Source organism: Schistocerca serialis, chromosome 2, assembly GCF_023864345.2.
Source record: "Schistocerca serialis cubense isolate TAMUIC-IGC-003099 chromosome 2, iqSchSeri2.2, whole genome shotgun sequence".
Classification (NCBI taxonomy): Eukaryota; Metazoa; Arthropoda; class Insecta; order Orthoptera; family Acrididae; genus Schistocerca; species Schistocerca serialis.
In genome coordinates, this window is record NC_064639.1 from 564,356,136 (window position 1) to 564,380,463 (window position 24,328).

At 36.3% G+C, this 24,328-nt stretch overlaps 1 protein-coding gene across 1 annotated transcript in view; it reads left to right on the forward strand.

Moving 5' to 3' along the window:
- Positions 1 to 8,182, forward strand: part of LOC126457564 (uncharacterized) — a 332,561-nt gene extending 324,379 nt beyond the window's left edge. Inside the window, exon 25 of the mRNA XM_050093978.1 lies at positions 7,477 to 8,182. Coding sequence (XP_049949935.1) covers positions 7,477 to 7,829 — 353 coding nt within the window. The 3' untranslated portion in view covers positions 7,830 to 8,182. The remainder of the gene's footprint in view (positions 1 to 7,476) is intronic.
- The last annotated feature ends 16,146 nt before the right edge of the window (positions 8,183 to 24,328 follow it).

Genomic DNA, 24,328 nt, shown 5'->3' on the forward strand with positions numbered 1-24,328 from the left:
ATTTCACCGAGTTTCATTTTGGTATATTCACTGTGGCATATGGCACACACAGGTAACAATCATATGGCACTATGGAGAGACTTTTTGAACACCCCGTATATTCTAAAAGGTAAACTTTAAGAACTTGTTCTTCTTTTTGACCCTTAACTGTTTTCTTTGGTTTTCTCTGTTTCGTGTAGATGTCAATTATTGACACCAATAAGAAGTGACCTGATCCAGTATTCACTCTTTGATGAACTCTGGTATCTCTAACATGTCCAGGAAATCCCTCTTTTTATTATTATATAATCTGTAGTAGAGCTGTATCCTTCTGGCCGGGTAAATTTGTGTGCCTTTCTGCCTAAACAAATATTAGTTAATTTTCAAATGATTAAGGGCAGTAAAATTTCTGAGTATTTTTCCGTTTTCAGTCAGTGATCCCTTTAATTTTGTTCCTTGTGCATGATATATTTAACCATTAACTGCTATGGATCATCTCTCAGACCACTATGATTTATCGTCTCATGATATGTCACACACTCCTTCAAAGTAAATTGTACTCTTCTGTGTACCTTCCTGTTTAATGGTAAGCCACATGTGCCATAACTGCTGTGATCTGTTTCTTATTTTTGTACGTTGGAAGGTCTCACAGATGTACCATAGTGTTTGCGCGTCTTTTTTGGTTGAATGTTACCGTTTCTCCATGGTGTGAAAATAGGATCTTTTATGCGATGTGTTTTACATGAAGTGGATGTGGATGTTCAAGAAGCAATGAAGAGTTCTTCTAATCTTCTAAGAACATTTTGACGACAGATACTTGGTGACATGACACTAATTCCGAGAAGGAAACTTTCAGTTCATGAAGATGCGACAGCTGGTAACCATGGATAATACTGAAGCCAACAACTAGCATAAGAACAAAGGAACACAACATTACTTGGACTGCATTGATGGTGTAAAGTCTCATAGAAAATGCTGCTGTTTTGGAGATATGAGCCTCAAACATAGAAAGAATTCTTTGAAAAACGAAAAACCCGTGCCTTTTACCCTCCTTGTTTGAAGTGGAAGACCAGATATCAGTGTCAACTGTGTGGTGGTCAGATTTGTTTGAAGTTTTCAAGGAAGCTCTGCAGGTTATGTAAGCAGGCTGAAAGTGGTTAAAATGTGATTCAGGACCTCATAAGAATACGTAATTACTTCAGACTTCATTTTTTTAATTTTAAAATTTGGCAAAGTTTCTGTCATCTTAGAATTACAAGAGTACTATAGTTGCTCTCCATTGCAACAATAAATATTAAATTCAGAGTTGATTTCACATACAATCTCTCATAACTGAAGTTTGTTTTTCCATATAGTTGTGTTTTGAATGTGTGATATTGTCCTCTGATGATATCCTGAGTAGGAGTAGAGAGGTAACCATTTTAGTAATGCATTAAACAAAAGTATACTGCACATTTTGCTGCATTTAAAAGTTGTCAATGAGTTTAGTGCCCTACATTGTTATAAAAAAAAAATACAAATTATTATAAAGTTTACTTGCAAGGAATGTAGTTAATGACAGGAAATCGTAAAGAAATATATCCCCTAAACAATGATTTTATGTACAAAAAATAAAAATGCGGTCTGAGAGACCACTTCGTAATATCTGTTTTCCTATCAATATCCGTAGTATTTAGGGGTGAACAGCGACTTCATCTCAAATTGTACAGATCGAAAGTGTCACATCATTATTTCAATGTTTTTCTAAGTTCTGCAAGACACCTCTCAAAAACTAAATTATTTTGATGGTGGCGGTGATTTTTTGAAACATTACAGACCTCTCTAAATGGGAGTATTTGTGAAAATGTCATAGCAAGAGAGAAAATAAAAAAAGGTCATTAAAAGGAACAATTGATAGATCAAATTATTTTTAATAAAAACCTTGTTCACAATACTATCAGACATGACTAACACATACACACTTCTGAGTTTTTTCTCATCTTTAATTTGGAAAATTAAACTACAAAAATTTATAAGTTTTAGCAGACTTCAAAATTATGTTTTGAAAATATGAATAGTCACAGTATGTTAATTCGTCTTGAGAAATGATAAGTGGAAAAAATTGCTAACTGTCAGCTATGACATTAATGCCTGAAATTCTTAAATTCTAAAATATTTCTACATAAAGATAAGTGAATCTGAAACTTTTTGCTTCTGTATAAATTATTTTCTCTAAAATCCTGTCCTGAATATTTTAAAAATTGCATGGTACGTTAGTTAGTCGCTACTTATGGAAGGTACATTCAGAGTGGGCAGTATTTTGTGGTGCAAAATTTGAAAATTTTTTTTTGTTAGACCTAGCTACTTTCAATGTCAAAGAATTCCTGGACTCTTAAAAATTTAAATTGATTGCTGTTATTGAGTAAATGTAATGTAGAACTAGTATATCTTAGTCAAAATAATTATTTTACAGCCTTGTAAGTGAGTGGGAAAACAATTGTTCATTTGCAAGCATTTTATGTATAAAAAAAAAAATGGATACAGGAAAAAAGATTTGTGTATATATTTTTCTGTTTCTGTTATTATTCACAAATTTTTATTGTCTTCTGTCATGATTTTGCTTCTTTATGACATTCCAAGAAGTGAAATTGCCTACACCGTAAAAATCAATACTGCACTGTTGAAAACAGTTTTTTGCTGCTCTTTGAACTTTTATAGCCAAGCTGAATTTGCACATGGACAAGGATGATCCAACAAGAGCAGTTTTGACGAAATGGGAACTGGACACTGATTTGTTGATGATTGCAATTTGAAATAATTTGCCAGACCATGAGGTGTCGTAAAGGAAATGGTTACATCTTGCAGCTCATGATAGACATAAATTATTTGTCCCACCCACCACTGATAGTCATACAAATAAGAAATAAATTTGCTCACAACAAAGCCTTCTGAAGTAGACTGAGATCTCTGAATTTCACACATAGTAACAGGCTGCATTTCATGAAGAACTGTTCTTGCGGCGTATATGCCACTCAGGAATGCAACCTGGTAATGAGTTGACTGAATTCCCGCCACTGGCATCATAACAGACCTCTCTTGGCTCTTTTTTTAAAACAGAATTTCCATAATTTACTTTCATTTAGAAATAAGAATTTTATGTTTTGTAGTAGGTTTTGTATGGTCTGTACAAATCCAATACCATCTGTTATAGCATCAACAGCTACATGCTGGAGATTAAATCAAGTTGCAAGGTGTTTACAGATACCTGCTACACTGTCACATGCCCTTTTTCCAAGATCTGTTGCTGAAAATATCCATTTCTTGTCTTAATACCTGTACAGTGTTTTCCAACTCGTAAAACTTAAAAGCAGTTTTTAAAATGAGATGCTGCACCGTTAGTCACATACACATGTTTAGGTACTGCATGGCCTCTAAATGCTATGTCGTCAATATCATGCTGACAGTATAGCATGCATGTGCACTGTCATGAATGAGATCATCACTGACAATAGCAAAACAGTGTGATATTCCAAGGAAGTGAGCAACACATGTGAATATTGACTCATGTGGTGTGTGCCAGTGGTAACTTTGAACTTTGTTCCAAAAAGCAAAAGACCAGTTCTCAGCAGAGTTGAAATGGAGAACTAATGTGGCAGTATTTCTACTGTGGCCTGTCTTTGTATCCTGCAGTTATGAAGGTGAGCTACTCTTTTTAAGACCCAATGCCTCTAACTTCCCTAGCTCTACCATCTTCTTCACAAACTCTCCTCCCTCCCACAGTGCATATGTTACTTCATTGTCAGTATCATGAAGTTATACTGGTTTAACAGTTGTCCCTTCAGCACCAGGAAACACTTCACACTGCTGCACCCAACATTTATCTTGTGGCTCTTGACACATTCACAAAAGCATCAGGTCTATAACTCTGCACTTCCTCCCTGTGATACTGTTGTTTTTAAATTGGCGTTCTCCTTTTTCATTAGGAGATATGCTTCTCTTTCTGATCTTTTTGCCATTTTCACTAACAGAGAAAACGTCAGCCTGATTAGGATTTTGCATGCTGCAATCTTTGCCATCACTTAGGTAAAATTACAGAACAACATTAAGCATATCCTCTTACAATGGATGCCCACAATAGGAATCTGGGTGTGTGCAAATGTTTTCATTCTTTATTTTAGGAGGTTTTGTAGCTAAATAATTTGAGGAAATTGGTATGTATGTCTGAATCTGCTGCTGGGAATATCTGTCAGGTATCAGTGTCAGTAACTGTACCTTCTCAGTATAGGTGGCTGTGGAGATAGCAGTGTTTAGGTTTTCAAACCACACATCACATTGGGTGCAGATGTCACTATTTTCAGGTTCTCCAGCAAGTGCATCTACATTATGCACTTTGCAAAGGTTTTAAGATGTTGCTTGTGTGAAACTTGTCTCAAGTTCTTCCAATTTTCTTTGTACATATCATTTTCTTCTTGTGCTTATTATCTGGCCTGATCGTTTAAGGGGTCATGTATTAGGGACTAAAACAGAAATGCTAACAATCAGTTGGATCAACAACTTCACACCCAGGAATATAAACATCTGCACTACATTCTTCACTTTCACATTCCGGTGAAGGTGATTGTTCAGGTATAGCAATTCCTGCACAATGGATGTCATGGTAGCACAGTTATTTGAGGATGAAGATAGCTCTGCAACACCTCCAACAGATTTCCAACAATTGTGAAGTGTTTCTCACATTTCTTAAACACGACTTTCTTGTATCTTTTTTTCATAGTCCACATACCTCACCTTGTGTTCCTCATTGACGTTGTGCCTAACAAAAAAACTTCAAACCAAACACAAAAATCAATACAGAATGATTCATGTACAAGCTCTCACTCATTTTTTATAAAAAAAGCAGAGCTGGAAACACAGTTGCCAACACAAAATATTACACTGGAAATTCAGTGATGCTAAATACGCAAAATGTTGGAAAATTTCTAACGCTTTACACAGGGGAAAAAAAAATACCCACTTCAATTGCAGTAACTACTAACACATTAACCAAACAGTGTAGCGTGCAATTTTCCTAAATTTTGTAATGGAGATTTTTCAGTTAATAATTCGTAGAAACTCATAAAAATGAGATTTTTTAAATTTTCAATAATAAATATTTATGTAATATAGAGAGTTGGAGCAGAGAAGATAATGTTTATAATTATGTCATGAAAAGGACAGTTGCTAATTTCCATATAGTGGAAATGCTGAGTTGCAGATAGACGCAACAGAAAGACTGTGAAACAAAGCTTTTGGCCAAACAGTCCTTCATCAGATCTAGACAACATACATACACACACTCATAAATTCAAGTGCATCCCTCATGGCCAAGCCTATGGCTGCCAAGACTGAGACTGTGGTCGTGTGCGTGCGAGTTGAGTTTGCATCAAGGTTTGTGTGTGTGTGTGTGTGTGTGTGTGTGTGTGTTCGTGTGTGTTTTAAGAGTTATTTACAAAATAGACATTTTTCAAAGGACAGAACCTACACATTTTTCAAAGGACTGAACCATCTACAAAAATCAAGATGAAATTATATAGCGGCATACTATATATTGTTTTATAGAGCAATTCATTATCATAAACTTACATCTCCTGCATGATTTAAGGTGAAATTGCCCTTAAGTATCCATGGTTTCATCCTCATATGCTGCCTACAGTCACAGCAAACACATAAAAGAGGTTTTGATCATTTCTGCTGTGAAGTGATTATTAAATTACTATATCTTTTGTATCAATTTTGAGGTATTTGAGTGTACCATTGGGAACCCACAACATTTAATATTCAAACGTACTGTTTTATGCTTCTTTATTTACACTTAACTGTACAATAATTTGTTAATTAATTAATTACAGTTATAGAAAAATGTCAAAGGTACATTGTCAGGCTGTTCTGTTATTGTAGATTACTTTCTGTGTTTTTTCTGCTTTTTCCCCTCCTCCTTGTGTGTGTGTAAAATTTTTAGATTGTACCAGTATTGTTTGCTCCGTGGCAAGTATTGTTCACTCCGTGGCAAGAGGTCTATTTGCATTTATCTCACACCTGATTTATGTGATTCTTGCTGAACCTGCCACAGCCTTCATATCATGTTGCTCCTTCGAATGGCCATTTTTGCTTCCCAGTGCTCAAGGTGTATTTTTAACTACTTTTTAATCAAGGCAGCAGGGGAGGCACTTCTGACTTTGCACTTGAATGGAAGCAAGGCTGAAGAAAAATAAAGATATACTCATAGGCTTTGTAGATGTACAGCAAACATTGGACAATGTGAACTGGTGCAAGATGTTTGAAAGTCTGAGAAAAATAGGAGTAAGTTACACTGAAAGGTGGATTATATGCAATATGTACAAGAATGGAGAGAGAGAATAAGATTGAAAGACCAAGAGCAAAGTGCTCGGATTAAAAAAGGTGTGGGAGAGGGGCACTGTGTTTTGTCCATACTCTTCAATCTATACCCGAAGAATCAGTGCCGGAAATAAAAGGAAGATTCAGGAGTGTGATTAAAATTCACAGTGGAAGGATATCAATGATAGGATTCACTGATGATATCACTACCCCCAGTGAAAGTGAAGAAGTGTTACAGTATTTGTTCTATGGAATGAACAGTCTAATGAGTAAAGAATATGGCTTGAGAGTAAATCAGAAAAAGGTGAAAGTAATGAGAAGTAGCAGAAATGAGAATATTGAAATATTCTTAACTTAACATCAAAATTGGTGATCACGAATTAGATGGAGTTCTGCTACCTTGGAAGCACAAGGACCCACAATGGATGAAGCAAGGACGACATAAAAAGCACTCTAGCAAAGACAAAGACGACATTCCTAGCCAGTAGTCTGTTAGCATCAAATATAGGTCTTCATTTGAGGTAGAAGTTTCTGAGAATGACATTTTGGCCAGCCATTGTGGCGAAGCGCTTCTAGTCTCTTCAGTCCGGTACCGCACTGCTGCTATAGTCACAGGTTCGAATCCTGCCTTGGGCATGGATGTGTGTGATGTCCGCACGTTAGTTAGGTTTAAGTAGTTTCTAAGTCTAGGGGACTGATGACCTAAGATGTTAAGTCCCATAGTGCTTAGAGCCATTTTTTGATATTTGGCGGACAGCATTGTATGGTAGTGAATCATGGACAGTGTGAACACTGGAACACAAGGGAATCAAAATATTTGAGATGTAGTATTACAGAAGAATGTTGAAAAGCTGGTGGACTAATGAGGAGATCCTCCACAGAATCAGCAAGAGATTGGAATATATCTACCAAATAATTCAGATTTTAGAATGCTAGTGCCACTCTGAGAAGAAGAGGTTAGCGCAGGAGAGGAATTCATGGTGGCCCCACCAAACCAGTCAGAAGACTGATGGCAAAAAAAGTCCACCTTCATTGTTGTCAAGTATGATATATTGTACCTGTCAGAGAACTATTCATTATCTTTATCTGATATTTCTGTGTGCATCATTTATAGACTGCATAACATTGTTTCTTGTTTTTCAGGCGTATATAGTTTAGAATGGGAGTCATTGGGCCAGTGCCTGTACACCACAAGTTTTGAACAGAATGCTGTGTCTGTGTCACTGTCGCCTGCCTGCCGACACCTGCTGGTGGGCCTTGCATCACGGCGTATCGTACTTCCAACTGATCGCCCTACTGTAGCACAGATTTTTCGTATGGAAGATGCAAAACCTGGTCGTTCAATAGGAGGCCGTGGTCGCCTGTGTCACCTACGTGACATTGAACAGAATCGTGAAAATAGCTTTACTAGTCTGAATTGTATCCGCTGGGCGCCCGAGCCTGGCCAAGGCCTAGTTTATGGTACCAATACTGGTACATTGAAAGTGTTGCGCTAGAGTTTGTGTATCAAATTACTGGTCATATCTGTTGTAACTTGTTAAGTGACATTTAAGGCCACTATTGTAAAATTTTGTTCATTTATTCGATTTAAGCTGTGTAAGCATTGTATCACATGTATTGGACTGGATGATGATGTCAGAACATTCTCTAAGTTACAGTTTTGTCTCTATAGCTTGTGTTTTTCACAGATATTTGGGGTTTATCTGTTACAGCTATAGTCTTGTATAGTCACTCATTCCAATATCATTTACAAGGCATTTGCACATATACTGAACAGATACTGGCATTTCATCAAATGGCTACCAGTATTAGAGGACGTTTTTAAACCTTACAACTGACAACAACTGTCAGGACTTTTTTTTTTTTTTTAAGTCCTTTCTTACCATATACATTATTTCCTCTCAAGTCAGTTTGGCTTTGTAGGAGAGGAAGCACCAAAATAAAGACCATTGTCAGTGTAAAACATCAAATATTTGCAAAGTGACTGTATGAAATTTCAAGTACTAATCCTTATGCAGCCAGTATTATTAGATGAGGAGGTTATGACATATGTCAGCTTAGTGTTGCAGGCAATTTTTTTGTTGCTTATAATTTTTTCCAAATAAAAAGATCATTGTGCTTTGCATGTAGTATCACCTTACTGATGAATATGAATATACTTGTGCCCACTCTTCTGCATCTTCCTTATTAATTTGATGTGATAAATATTGATAATTGGTTAAAAAGTATGGTACACCAAATATTTGTATGCAGTGACTGTTGTAAAATAGTAATCTCTATTCATCCCAGTTCCATAACTACATTGTTTTCAAAGAGAAGGTTGTCAAATCACATTCCTGTTTAATTTATGTTCAATTTTTTAAAATAATCAGCATTCCACATGCACTTTCAGTGTGCAAGAGTATAGTACTGGCTTAGATTATTTTTGAATGAATTAAACTTAGCTTTTTGTTAATAATGCGTGATTGTGAAGTTTTTATTCTATCCATTCATCTCAATTTATAAACGAATACCATCTGTGAATGAATTTTCTGTGTAAGATATTGAGGCAGACTGTTTTATATTTTTTTCTTATTTACTTCACATTTACTTCCAGCCATCCCTCCCTCCCTCTTTTAGTATGTACATTACAGGAATGTTTTCATGGCAGCAGTGATGAACTGTAATATAAGAGATGAATAGGACCCTTAAAAATCAGTTGCATGCACAGTAGAGTAGATAATAATGTTCCTTGCGTTACACATTCACCAGTGTAAGATAGCTCTGTTCCAGATATTTTACTTATGAATAAGTAGAGGAACTGTGCACCATTCATACCAAAGTATTTGTTTTATTTAATCAGTTCTGGAATGTAATTGCACTTAAATCTTTAGTAAATTAGGAAGGACAGCATTTTTTTCTTTCCATCTGCATAACACAATTATATTTTTATGTTTGTTTTTCTGTTACATTTTTGCCATGCGTGGTACTTTCTGACTTAAGAAATTTTTGCTTTATATTGTGACCATATTATGTTTCCATATATTGGTTGACTTGGAATAGTTGCAGTTTTGACTGAACAGAATATTAGTTCTATCCACCTCATGTTTGATTCGTACTTTCAGTGTAAAGTAGTATACCATTTTACATCACATGCTGATGTGTTTTATATAAAATCCTTATTTTGTTAAACGTTGTCTGGAGGAGGAAGCATTTTTGTATTCAAATGAAAAAGAGATTAACAAAGTATCTGTGTTGAGTTCACAACTTATTTAATTTTAAAACACAAAGTACAGAAAATTTTTCTTATCGCATCTGATTTTTCAGCCATATAGGAATTGTATTTCTTTTGGGACAGATGAAGTATTTTCACATGTAATTCAGATGCTGAAACTCTACATTTATGACTTGATGTATTATTATATGGCAGAGATATTATTTACAGTATGTGATATTCCTCTCCTGGATGCAATAAAAGAAAGATAACTTTGTTCTTGTCGTGCACAAGAAAATTAGTAATTTTCATTTTTTTTTTTTTTTTTTTCTGCTGCTTGTATCCAATTTATTGTTCCTGTGATATTTAAGTGCATCAGTATATTACATGTGTGCATAATATATGTATTATATGAACAGTCATCATTTGGCAGGACTTCCATCCTGTTTCATATACACATTGTTACTTGTCAGTGTTCTGTTATGAGAAAGAATATTTTAAATCATTGTTGTAGAAATAAAATAAAATGCTTGTATTTATTATTCCTTGAATTGTCAAATTCTTTGAGTGAGATTATTTTAAACATAGTCAGATTTGACAGTGTTGCAGCTGCACTTCATGTTTGTAAGTGTATTTATTACAAACGTTACATTATGCACAGTACTCAGTGCTTTTTAATACTGAGAAAAGCACAATATTTTCAGCACATGCCAATGCGATAATATTTTTTTTATCTTTTGGAATAAGTAACAAAACTGTCCATATTCAAGTTGGAAAGTTGCGAAGCAGACATATATCTTTTTATAATGTTGATTAATAATATCTTTTTATAATGTTGATTAATAATTATAATTTTGTTTTTGCATGGATCCACAGCTTCAAAAAATTTTGTTTTGAAGAGCGTAATATTTTTTATTAATTGTATGATCAGCTTCTATTTTGACATTTGTTATTTTCAAGCACATTTAAAAAACCATCACATGATTTATCACATTAGACACAGCACATAAACCAAATTACTGTTCTACATATGAGGTCACATTTTACGCAGTCCACATATGTCGTCACATGTTGACATGGCTTTTATTCACGCATGATGTATATGTGTATATGGACTATATAATATGCGGCATTATATGTGGAATAATAATTTGATTTATGTGCTGCATCTAATGTGATAAATCGTGTGATGGTTATCCAAATGTGCTTGAATATGACTTTAATGTCAAAGTCTGCTGATCGCACAATTAATAAAGCATATAATGGTCTGCAATGGACCATGTTTTCCTTTACCAAATTGGTTAATCAGTTTGATTTACACCCTTTTGATGCAAGATTACACAGTAATCAAATTCCTGAAGATGATATCAAGCACTCACACAGTAAACTATCAGTACCATGCTGTCTGCTGAGGTGCGTTTAATAATGTTTAAGGTACACATACTGTGCTGTGGGGTGATCGGTAGGGCTGAAAATGAACACATTGCATACGCCAGAATCACAGTGTAGACACTTCTATTGCTCAAAGATGACCGGTTTCAGCAGTCATATCTCACCTTCATTTAATCTTCTGGAACTTGCTATAAAATTGTCATGTTACATTACATGAAATCGAAGCATGGATGGCACTCCCCATGTATACAACTCTTGATAAAAATCCAGTTGATGGAATACACACACTTGGTAAAATGCTCTCAAATGATAAAAAGCACACAGCTAAAATTATCCTATTGTCAGTGCAAGCTGGTTGCGAACATGATTCTCCAAATCAAAGAGAATCAGGAGAATCATGTTTGCCACCAGCTTTCATGGACAGGAAGGATTTTAGCTGTGTGCTTTTTATCATTTGTATGCATTTCATCAACTGTATTTTATTGATGGCAGAATAAGACACTGAAACTGGTAATCTTGGAGCAATAAAAGTGTTTACACTGCAGTCACAGCATATGAAGCGTGCCCATTTTTAATCGTGTTTTCCAAGGAGAAATGAAAGAGGGGAGGAGAGCAAGAAGTACGTCCATTCAGCTATTTGATAGAGTATTTGTTGTTATGCATGAGGAGGCAAAGCGTCTCCTCCTCTTGGCCTAGTGTATTGAAGATGACACAAAAACTGGCTGCTAAAGAACAAAATTGACAGACTTTTGCTGGCATGTAATTAGCATGCAGTCCGGTCTTATTTTTTCCCAGTTTCTGAGATTCAGCAGCACTGAAATTTGGACTGAGACTGTTGTATATTGATATTTTGCATTGTTCATGTTTGTGACAGATTTGGTTAAGGCCCCACATTGGGAAATAATGTTTATTACTTCTATTAATCATAAGATAGTAGTATCTGAGTGTGTCACTCACATTTATTGTAATAAAAGAAAGAATTGGGAGTACCATGTGCAGGAATGTAAAAAGAGGACATTACAATCGTTAGATTTACATGAATTAAAATGGTTGTTTTGACAACGTCTAGTTAATTTTAAGTACTCCTTACAGGATGATATTACAAAACTGTTGATGTCGTCTTTCCATCACTACTGTTATAAGATAAACTAATTAACCCATTATACAGGGGAGGCAGAAAGGACGAACATTTTCAGCTAGTATTCAGGCTCGGCAATGGGAGGGGGGGGGGGGGGGGGGGTGATGTGATGTGGTGTGGTAATGTGATCGGTAGCTCCTGCCATTTTGTTCAGTCAAGGTCATGGAGCCGAGGACCGTGCAACATCGTGTGTTTAGCTGTGATAGTTTTGTGTGCAATAGTGAGTCTATTGTTGTAGTGCAGCGTGAGTTTCGTCACCATTGCAATCTCAGTAGACATGATAGTGTTCCCACTTGTAACACCATTTCACATTGGGTAGAATCATTCCGAACACAAAGAACAGCTATGAACAAAAAACCTCGTTCAGTTAGAACACAAGAAAATGTGGAAAGAGTTCAGCAAGCCATACTCCATTTACCTGGTCGATCTGCTAGAAGAAACCTGGCTGAACTGCGCCTCAGTGATCACTCAATAAGGCGTTTTTTGCATACTAACCTAAAATTTCATCCCTACAAAATGGCCACTGTGCAAAAATTAAACCCGCAGCTAAATTTTGCCCAAGAAATGTATGCCATATTTGAGCAAAATGACATCATTATTTTGCTTATGAGTGATGTTCATTTCCATTTGAATGGAATGGTAAATCAGCAGAAATGTCGTTATTGGGCTAGTGAAAACCCAAAACTACTGCATGAGAAACCATTACATAGTCCCAAGGTGACTGACTGGTGTGCTGTGACAGGTACAGATGTTATTGGTCCACACTTTTTCCAAGACAAGAGCGGGAACGCTGTAACCGTAACCTCTGAATGATATAGAGAGATGATCACTCAATTCTTCCTACCTGAATTAAGAAGAAAACGTATTCCTATCCGGCGAGTGTGGTTTCAGCAAGATGGAGCTACAGCTCACACGACAAGATGGACTATGGAAGCAATTAAGACTGTTTTTCACGGTAGAGCTATTTCCCGCTTCAGGGACATTCATTGGCCTCATTCCCATGACCTATCCATGTGTGACTACTTTTTGTGGGGTTACTTCAAATCACGTGTGTACGTGCATAAACCACATACACTTGAAGAATTGAAGGAAGCTGTTCATGTGGAAATCGTCCAAATAGACAGAGGTATGTTGCAGAGAGTTGAAGCCAACTTCTGAGAGCGCCTTGAGAAGAGTGTCGCTGAAAACGGCCATCACCTGGGAGATGTTGTTTTCAAGCATTAATTTTGTTAAATGGCAACATTATTTGAGTGTTATTCTGCAATTAAAAAAAAATTTGAAGCACTATTGTTCATTTGAAAACCATTCATCCTTTATGCCTCACTCTGTATTAATGAAAATCCCATGATGATGTTTCCTATGCTTTTAACCATCACTCTGAGACAAACAAACATTGGAAGATAGAATGTTGCTGTGGTGTATGTGTGCTAAAATGCATATCGTTACAAGGTGGTGACTGGTCTGACTGTGGCATCAGATGAATATGCGGAGGAGTCGGTGGGCAAACCTGGATGGCTACTTTGTCTACTGGCTATGACGCATTGACATTTATTACACTCAAAACCAAAGTGCTGAATTACCTCTGAACTTTAGTTTAAGGGCGTTAATGTCAGGGCAGGCAGGGAAGACCGACCCCATGAGCATCTCTCCACAACTCTCCCCTCACCCTACCCCCTGTTGAGCCCTCTATTCCTATGCTAAAAGACACATCCATTTGTCAAGAAAGAATTCCAGCTGTACTTTGTTGGATATCTGCATGTTTAACTATCTCCCACAGGCTAACTTGCAACTAAATTAATTATTCATGGCCCCTACTCTTACATAAATGTCTTTATATGGCACATTCCATGCTTTTTTAGGATGTAAGAATCTTGAAAAGAACCTTTAACATTCATAGCTAGCTTATTAACTGAAGTGGCTTGGCGTAGTTACTACATGTCGAGACTGTGTCTTTCCTATGAGTAATGCAGTGAAGTTACAGCTAGCAGGAGAATGTCATAGGCTGGCCACGCTAGCAGGAGAATGTCATAGGCTGGCCACGATGAAGCTACAAATTCCCATCGAAACCTGAAATCTTGCATTATGAACAGGTGCCTGATCGGGTCGAAAGATGCAGCTGCCATCTCCGAATTTCTCTTCAACAGTGGGAAGCAAGAAGACGCTTAAAACAGAAATATAGGCCTGTGCTGTGATAGTGCCACACAAAACAACAAGGGATGCAAGCCCCCTCCATCAGAAACACGACCACACCATAACATCACTGCCTCCGAATTTTACTGTTGGCCCTACACATGCAGACAGATGACTTTCACCGGGCATTCGCCATACCCACAGCCTGCCTTTGGATCGCCACATTGTTTACTGTGATTCGTCACTCCACATGTTTTTCCACTGTTCAGTTGTCCAATGTTTATTCTCCTTACATCAAGCGAGGTGTCATTTGGCATTTACCGTTGTTGTGTGGTTCATGAGCAGCCTCGCAACCATGATATCCAAGTTTCCTCACCTGCTGCCTAACTGTCATAGTACTTGCAGTCAATCCTGATGCAGTTTAGAATTTCTGTGTAATAGTCTGGATAGATGTCTGCCTATTACACATTACACCCCTCTTCATCTGTTGGTGATCTTAGTCAGTCAACAGACGAGGTTGGCCTGTACGTTTTTGTGCTGTACATGTCCCTTCACGTATCCACTTCACTATCACACTGGAAACAGTGGACCTAGGGATGTTTAGGAGTGTGGAAATCTCGCGTACAGGCGTATGACACTAGTGACACCCAATCACCTGACCATGTTCGAAGTCCGTTAGTTCCGCAGAGTGCCGCATTCTACTCTCTGACGACGTCTAATGAGTATTGAGGTCACTGATATGGAGTACCTGGCAGTAGGCGGCAGCACAGTGCACCTAATATGAAAAACGTATGTTTTTGGGGGTGTCCAGATACTTTTGATCACACAGTGTAGTATAATGGTATGCTATAATGTAAGCTCCATGTTCTGCCGGCACCTCCAATTTGTCAGCTGTGTTCAATTAACTTTTATTCTAGAAATATCTGCATCCGTGCTACAAACCAACAGCTGGTGCTAGATGTGCAGCTGATCTGGCAATGGCACTTCAAAACCGTTCTGCGGTGACTTTCCTCACATCAATTTCCCTGCCTAATGAATGTCACTCCTGTCAAATGATGCCCCGCCTGCACAACACATTCATCTATGTGGCGTTGGAAGCTTTCCTTGACTCGGCGTAATGTATTTCCTGGGGCATTGCCGATGGCAGTTCTGATGCAATCCTTCAACTCAGGAATGTGGTGGCCAGAATTTGCAAGGATTTCTTGCGACAGACGTTTCCCAGTAGAGTAATTTCCAATTTTGGTTATATTTCCTGGCCACCTCGCTCACCTGACCTTTCATGCGCAGGCTTTTTCCTTTGTGACTACCTGAAGCAAAAAGTGTTCCGAAAACATTGTGCCACCATTCCTGAGTTGAAGGATCGCATCAGAACTGCCGTCGGCAATGTCCCAGGGAATACATTACGCCAAGTTATAGAAAGTTTCCAACACCGCCTAGATGAATGTGTTGTGCAGACGGGGCATCATTTGACAGGAGTCATATTCAAAAAGTAATCCACGCAGTGCACAATGACTTACACATTAGTAAATGGCATACCTTTAACTATTAATTGACATAAGAGGTAATAAATAAATTACAGTTACTGCCTGAGGGTGTGTTTTTAATACCCTACTATGAATGCTGCCACACCTTGTATATAACGGACTTATGCAGAAGTCGGCTATTAATGAGGTGACAGTTTGAAGCAAAATGTTACAGAAATGTGCTTGAATTTGTTGATCTAAAGAAACTAAATGGAAGTTTCTTCTGGAGGGTGTGAGAATATACAATAAAATAAATAATATGTGGTGAAGAGCTAGAATGTATTGGAAAACCTCCTAAATTTAATTTGAAAAGGAAGTACCACTTTGGACCTTTTAATGTAAATTTTCTTCTGAAAGATGTAAAAGGAAAGAAATTGGCATTACTTCTACAGAAGAACTTTATTCAAATTTTAGCACTGTAGGAAACTGGATTTTTGGATGAGAATGTAGTTAACGCATTACATTACAGGACTTATGAAGGGAAACTATGCTGGAACAGTATTTTATGTAAAAAATGTCACAATATAACAAAATTTATGTCAAAATGAGAAAGAACACCTGTTACTAGTAAAGTGCCAGACTGGAAGCTATACCTGCATAAATTGATGTACAACTATAAATGAAGATGACAAAAGAAATCTGCAGAAAGTAAATCAGTTTTGAAATCTGAAATCAACACACCCAAAAACAAAGTTAAAAGACTTGTCAACTTAAGTGCATAAGTTGGAAGAAAAATATATTTAGGAAAGTAACCAGCACACTTAAGAACAAACAGAAATAATGAAAGAGTGATCAAAATATGCGAAATGCCCTAGTGGAAACCAATGTCCACATGTTTTCACAAAAGAACAAAAAAGGAGAAAACTGGAGAATACGTAAATGTATAATAATTTCAGGTAGACCACATAGCCATATCACAGAAATTATGAATGTTGAAGTGTTCAGAAATAGGGAATACAAATATCATTATCTCTCTAAGGTTAAAATTCAATATCTCCCATCTAAAATATAAAAGAAACTCAGAAAATAACCACAATGGCTCCATTTGAGAATAAGTCAAAACAACTAAAACAGGTGATTGGTGTGAATAAAAAGAAGAAATATTAGTACAAAGAGTGTGAAGAAGATATTAAATAAATAACTCAAAAAATATGGAGAAATAGAAGAGGTTCCAAAAGTGAACACCACCTGGAACAGTTCACACAGCAAAGGAGAGAAATAATTTAAAGAACCTATAAAAAATATCAGCTTACAGGAATAAAATCAAAATTTCGTGAAAAGTAATACGAGAATTTTTTACCAAACTTTTAAACATGTACTTCTCCATCAAGCACCAATTATTTCTTTCAAAGATGAAAATGGGATCAAATAATAAAAAAAATGGTCAAATATTAACGTGTTATTTTGACTGTTTCTTAAACTGTCCAGTTCCAACAATTAAATTAGATTTGCAGCAACATCAGCCTATCTCAATGAATATTTGCCACAAACAGAGCTGGATAGATATTTGTGAAGCCATCAAAACACACACCAAAAAAAATTAAGTGAGTTGTTGAAATGATCAGAACCAAAGATTCTAAGAGATCTAAAATAGAAACATAAACTTATGGCTTGGCCTTTTTTGGGTTCATAAACATTTTATTTTATCTGTCATTACTTTAACACTGTAATTTCATGTACTGACACATTCCATGACCTTGGAGATTTGCTGCTCAGTTTGGTCGTATGGAACTAAAAGTGTAAAAAAAGAATCCAGAAGAGAGGAAAATAGCATTAATCCAGCCCCTACTAACATAAACAAGGGATACAAACAAAATATCAACAAATATAAGGAAGTGTTACTTCTGCTAGTTGCATACGAAGTATTAAAAAATTCTCAAACAACTGGGAAATATTTGAGTGCTTTATGAAGGAGAAGATCCTGCACAGGACAGATATTTCGCTTGGGGGCAGATAGATACCATCTACAGGAAAATTAAAGAGGCCTTTGGAGAATAGCAGTAGCTGCATGAACATCAAAAGCTCAGATCAAAAACCAGTCTGCAGCAAAGAACAGAAAGGTGGAAGGAGTGTACAGACAGTCTCTACAAGGAAGATGAAGTTGCAGGCAATCTTGTATAAACAGAAGAGGATGTAGATGAGATGAGACAGGAGACACGATATTGCCAGTTTGATAGAGCACTCAAAGCCCTAAGCTGAAACAAGGCCCTGGGAGTAGATGACATTGTGTGAACTACTGATAGCCTTGAGAGAACCAGTCATGACAAAACTCTTCCATCTGGTGTGCAAGATATATAAGACAGCCAACATATCTTCAGACTTCAAGAGGAATATGGTAATTCCAGTTCCAAAGAAAGTGGGTGCTGACAGGTGTGAATATTACCAAACTGTCAGTTTAATAAGTCATGGCAGCAAAATACTGACACAAATTCTTTACAGAAGATTGAGAAAAGACGTAGAAGCTGGCCTCAGGGAAGATCATTTTGGATTCAGGAGAAATGTGGGAATATGCAAGGCAATACCAATCCTAAAATTTCTCTTAGAAGATAGGTTAAGGAAAGGGAAACCTATGTTTACAGCATTTGTAGACTTAGGGAAAGCTTTTGCCGGTATTGACTGGAAAACACTCTTTGAAATTCTGAAGATAGCAGTGGTAAATTACAAGGAGCAAAGGGCTATTTACAACTTGTATAGAAACCAGACAGCAGTTATAGGAGTCAAGGGGCATGAAAGGGTAGCAGTGGTTGAGAAGGGAGAGAGACAATATTGTAGCCAATCCTCAATGTTATTCAGTCTGCACATTGAACAAACAGTAAAGGGAATCAAAGAAAAATTTGGGGAATTAAAGTCCAGGGAGAAGAAATAAATCAAGTTTGCTGATGACACTGTAATTCTGTCAGAGACAGCAATAGGACTTGCAAGAGCAGTTGAACGGAATGGACAGTGTGTTGAAAGCAGGCTATAAGAAAAACATAAACAAAAGCAAAATAAGAATAATGAAATGTAATTGTATTAAATCAGGTGTTGCTGAGGGAATTAGATTAGAAAACAAGATACTTAAAGTAGCAGATGAGTTGTGCTGTTTGGGCAGCAAAATAAATAATAATGACAAAAGTAGCAAGGATGTAAAATGTAGACTGACAATGGCAAGGAAAGCATTTCTGAAGAAGAGAAATTTGTTAAGATTGGATACAAATTTAAGTGTCAGGAAGTCTTGTCTGGAAGTATTTGTATGTATTGTACTCACGTATGGAAGTGAAAAATGGATGATAAACGGTTTAGGCAAGAAGTGAATAGAAGCTTTTGAAATACGGTACTACAGAAGAATGCAGATGATTAGATGGGTAGATCTTGTAACTAGTGAGGAGGTACTGAACAGAACTGGAGAGATAAGAAATTTGTGGCACAATCTGACTAGAAGAAGGGATCAGTTGATAGGACACATTCTGAGACATCAAGTAATCACCAATTTAGTACTGGAGGACAGTGTGGAGGAAGGTCAAGAGATGAATACAGTAATCAGATTCAGAAAGTTTAGGCTGCAGTATTTATTTGGAGAAAAGGCTTGCACAGGATAGAGTGGCATGGAGAGCTGCATCAAACCAGTCTTTTGACTGAATACTACAACAACAAGACCTGAATGTTTATTAGCATGTGAACATTTAACAGTAAAGTATAAGCTTGACAGAATAGAGAATGATGAATTGTTGGGAAACTAGTGGATGCAAAACAAATTACAGATGGTTGGAAGATGAGAAGTAGTGAGGACATCTACTAATTAAAACAGAAAATAACAGTAGTAATGGCTAAGTAAAGTTAATCTTATTATGACATCTTTACCAAATGATAGAGAACAGGCATGTCTGTATTTGTTGAAAAATAATTCTGCAGTGGCATGTTGTTGTCGTTGTTGTTGTTGTTGTGTTCTTCTGTCAGAAGACTGGTTTGATACTGCTGTCCATGTACTCCATCCTCTGCAAGCCTCTGTGTCTCCGAGTGACTACTGCAACCCACATCCTTGTGAATCTCCTTAATGTATTTATCTCTTGGTCTCCCTCTATGATTTTTACCTGTCAATACTAAATTGGTGACCTCTTGACATTTCAGAATGTGTTGTACCAACCAATCCCTTCTCCTAGTTGGGTTCCACCATAAATTCCTTTTCTCCCCTTTAGTTATGTGATCTATCCATTCAAACTTCAACATTCGTCTGCAGCACCACATGTCAAAAGCCTCAATTCTCTTTCTCTAAACTGTTTATCATCTATGTTTCACTTCCATACATGGCTACACTCCAGACAAATACTTTCTAAAAGACTTCCTAATACTCAAATCTATATTTAATGTTAAGAAATTGTTCTTCTTCAGAAATGCTTGTCTTGCAACTGCCAGTCTACATTTTACATCCTCCCTGCTTTGGCCAATGTCACTTTTTTGCTGCCGAAATAACAAAATTTGTCCACTATTTTCAGTGTCTTGTTTTACAAATGTTTAAATGTGTGTGAAATCTTATGGAACTTAACTGCTAAGGTCATCAGTCCCTAAGCTTACACACTACTTAACCTAAATTATCCTAAGGGCAAACACACATACCCAAGCCTGAGGGAGGACTCAAACCTCTGCCAGGACCAGCCACACAGTCCATGACTGCAGCACCTTAGACCGCTTGGCTAATCCCATGTGGCTCGTTTTACAGAATCACTTGATTTCATTACACTACATTTGAATATCCTTCTTTTGCTTTTGTTGAACTTCATCTTATATCCTCCATGCAAGGCACTGTTCATTGCATTCAATTGCTCTACCAAGTTCTTTGCTGTCACTTGACAGAGTTACAATGCCATCTGCAAACCTAATTTTTTTTATTTCTTCTCTGTTAACTTTAATTCATACTCCAGTTTTTTCTTTGGTTTCTTTTAATGCTTGCTGAATGTGCAGATTGAATAACTTCAAGGCTGGGCTACAACCTGGTCTTATTCCCTGCTCCCCTGTCATGCCCCTCGACTCTTATAAGTGCCTTCTGCTTTCTGTACAAGTTGTAAACAGCTTTTTGCTTCCTGTATTTTACCCCTGCTACCTTCAGAATTTGAAGGGGCTTACATATAGTTGTCTTTCAAATTTGCCAGATAAGTAAATGACAAAAAATATCAAATGTTCAGGTTTCCTGTGAGGACCCAATATCCTTAGTAAATCAGATTGTTAATAGTAACTGAAATAATCATTGTCAAAATCATAACTGTTCTGAACAAAGCATTACATTTCACCATAAAACTTGTTTATCCTTACAAGTTGCAGTTTTCTCAGATTTTAAGATCGATGAAGTTAAAGTCATGGCAGAAGGCTTCAAAAAATTGAATGATTTATGATGAATTCTGTTAGGTCAAACATTTCTCTTAATTGTTCATTGTTCAAATGCTAAACTCGGTGTGACAAAAAAGAGTAGATACTAGCTGAACTGACACAGCACTGATCTTTTAATGATTTACGGATGCCCCTAAAAAGGTGTCATTGTTTGTGTTGTTTGGCAAACATTAATACACAATTTCAATAGAAATACAGAACTCAGTTCGGAAGTCAAAGGGATGGTGTACCACAAAACACATAACCCAAATCTTGGATATATTGACCCATGTCAAAATAGAGAAGCACAAAATCTTTTCTTATAGAATTTTTACATTCAGAATAACTGAAATGTTTCTCATTAATGGATACAGGCAAGTGGATGATTTCCTTAGAATGCCAGGAACTTATATTTTAACATAATTAAATGTCATAAAACCTTTTACATGATATTAACTTGTAATGGAAAGTGCTAGGTTCATATATCATCAGGTAATGGTTAAGTACAGCAACAACTCATAAAAATAAGCAGAACCTGTCTTATGAAGGGATAGTTCTGCTTTTAAAATTAAAAAGAGGTTGCAAGACAGATCCCAAGATAAACGTAATCCAGAATGTTAAGTTTAACTTCTTACTGGTTACCCACAACATTTTCCTGATTGAAGATTTCCATTAACAGAATTTTGGTCTCCTAAGTATTGTGGTTCTCTCTAAAAGGAAATATGAAATTTTCTAGCAAAGGACCAAATTCAGAACACACTAATCATATTCTAGACAATGAGATCAAAATACAGAGATGAAATGGAAAACTTTGCAGGCTACATACAGAATTGAAAGAAATACTGATTAATGAGGCTGATGGGGCACAACAGGAAAAAGATCACACTGTACAGCAAGACCTCAAGAGATGAGTGCTAGTTGGACAATGCAACAAGGAAGGAGCAATAGCTCAAAATTTTGGACGGAAAGATGAAACAGGAAATCAGTAGTGTTGGGAGGGTTTAGTCAAAACTACCCTCCATCAATGAAAGAAAGAATTATAGGATAACTTCTATAGCTTATCAGATGGTAAGATACAAATAGGGAAGGACAAAAATAACCAATGTTTGGTGAGAGGCCACAGTCGACTGCAATTGGCAGAATGGATTATGCCTGAACAGTTATAAGTAACTTTGCTACAGAAAAATTTAACTAACTTTTCACTGGTTGCCAGTTAAAAGAGTGCAAGTGCAAGACTAGACTTCATATAAAGGCAAAAACATCTGAAATTGCCTCATGGGATAGCAGTGATTCCAAATATAACATACTAAAATACTTAGGAATGTATGGTGGAGAGTACTGGAAAAAGATAACCTTAACTAGTAATTCATTACTCCAGTAAAAATTTTAACACAAAGCAGTTCCATATCCATCAAATTCCTATTTTCATGGCTTAGAACAAAACCAGAAACAGCACATGTTGGATTATCAGTTGAAAATGAGGATTTATTGCAACCTTATTTTGTCCACTGTATGATGGCAAAGTTTTTTAAACAAATGTGTGTTTTGTCAGCTGTTTTCATGATACACAATTACTAAAACAGCTGTTCTTATGATACAGAAGATAAGATAATGTTGTAGGTTATCTAATTACCACAACACAGGTGTTACAAATTCATGTTTTAAATTGTATATTTTATAAATATAAAATTATAATTACAAAATCAAATTACTTTTCTGAAGTCATTAATGTTGTTGTAGTTGTGGTCTTCAGTCCTAAGACTGGTTTGATGCAACTGTCCATGCTACTCTATCCTGTGCAAGCTTCTTCATCTCCCAGTACCTACTGCAACCTACATCCTTCTGAATCTGTTTAGTGTATTCATTTCTTGGTCTCCCTCTACGATTTTTACCCTCCACACTGACCTCCAATACTAAATTGGTGATCCCTTGATGCCTCAGAACATGTCCTACCAACCGATCCCTTCTTCTAATCAAGTTGTGCCACAAACTTCTCTTCTCCCCAATCCTATTCAATACCTCCTCATTAGTTATATGATCTACCCATCTAATCTTCAGCATTCTTCTGTAGCACCACATTTCAAAAGCTTCTATTCTCTTCTTGTCCAAACTAGTTATCGTCCATGTTTCACTTCCATACATGGCTATGCTCCATACAAATACTTTCAGAATCGACTTCCTGACACTTAAATCTATACTCGGTGTTAACAAATTTCTCTTCTTCAGAAACACTTTCCTTCCCATTGCCAGTCTAATTTGATATCCTCTCTACTTCTACCATTATCAGTTATTTTGCTCCCCAAATAGCAAAACTCCTTTCTTACTTTAAGTGTCTCATTTCTTAATCTAATTCCCTCAGCATCACCCGACTTAATTCGACTACATTCCATTATCCTTATTTTGCTTTTGTTGATGTTCATCTTATACCCTCCTTTCAGGACACTGTCCATTCCATTCAACTGCTCTTCCAAGTCCTATGCTGTCTCTGACAGAATTACAATGTCATTGGCGAATCTCAAAGTTTTTATTTCTTCTCCATGGATTTTAATACTCCATGGATTTTAATATTTACTTTAAGTCTATTACAGTTTATAATACCAGTACAAGTATAATACATTAAGGAAACAGAAAACATGAAACATTAGATATTTAAGTGTATAAATGACATTTATATAAAATCCTGTGTATTTTATTCTTGTAAATTATTCAATGACATGGTTAAATTTTACATTTATTTTTCTTTCGGTTCATAAAATTGCAAGGTTACTCATAGTTGATATTTGAATGGTCTTTATTAGTTTTAATTTGGAAAAGCTTCTTTCACAAGTAGCATTTGACACAGGAATTGTTAAAACAATTATTAGTGCTGAACAATCTTAGTTAAACTCTCTTGCATCTTTCACTTCATTACCAGCTTAATTATTCTAAAGTTGTCCATGCAAAAATGTTCTCTTTTGGATTAACTTCTTTAACTAAGGAAACATGGCATCTAATACAACATACTCCAGCAATCATAACTGAAGCATCCAATTTGGAATATTTTTCAAATAAATGCTAAATGTTTTGAATGTATATGAAGTGCGAGGGTATGCCGGAAAGTAATGCCTCCTAATTTTTTATGTGGAAACTAGTAAGGCTTTTTAAATAAAACAAATTCTATTATTATTCTACATCTTTATTCTTCATGCTGCAATGTTTATTTCTCAGTGTATTCACCTCAGTGATGAACACATTTCTCTTATCAAGAATCCATCAGTGTGACTTTTTTACATATCCACA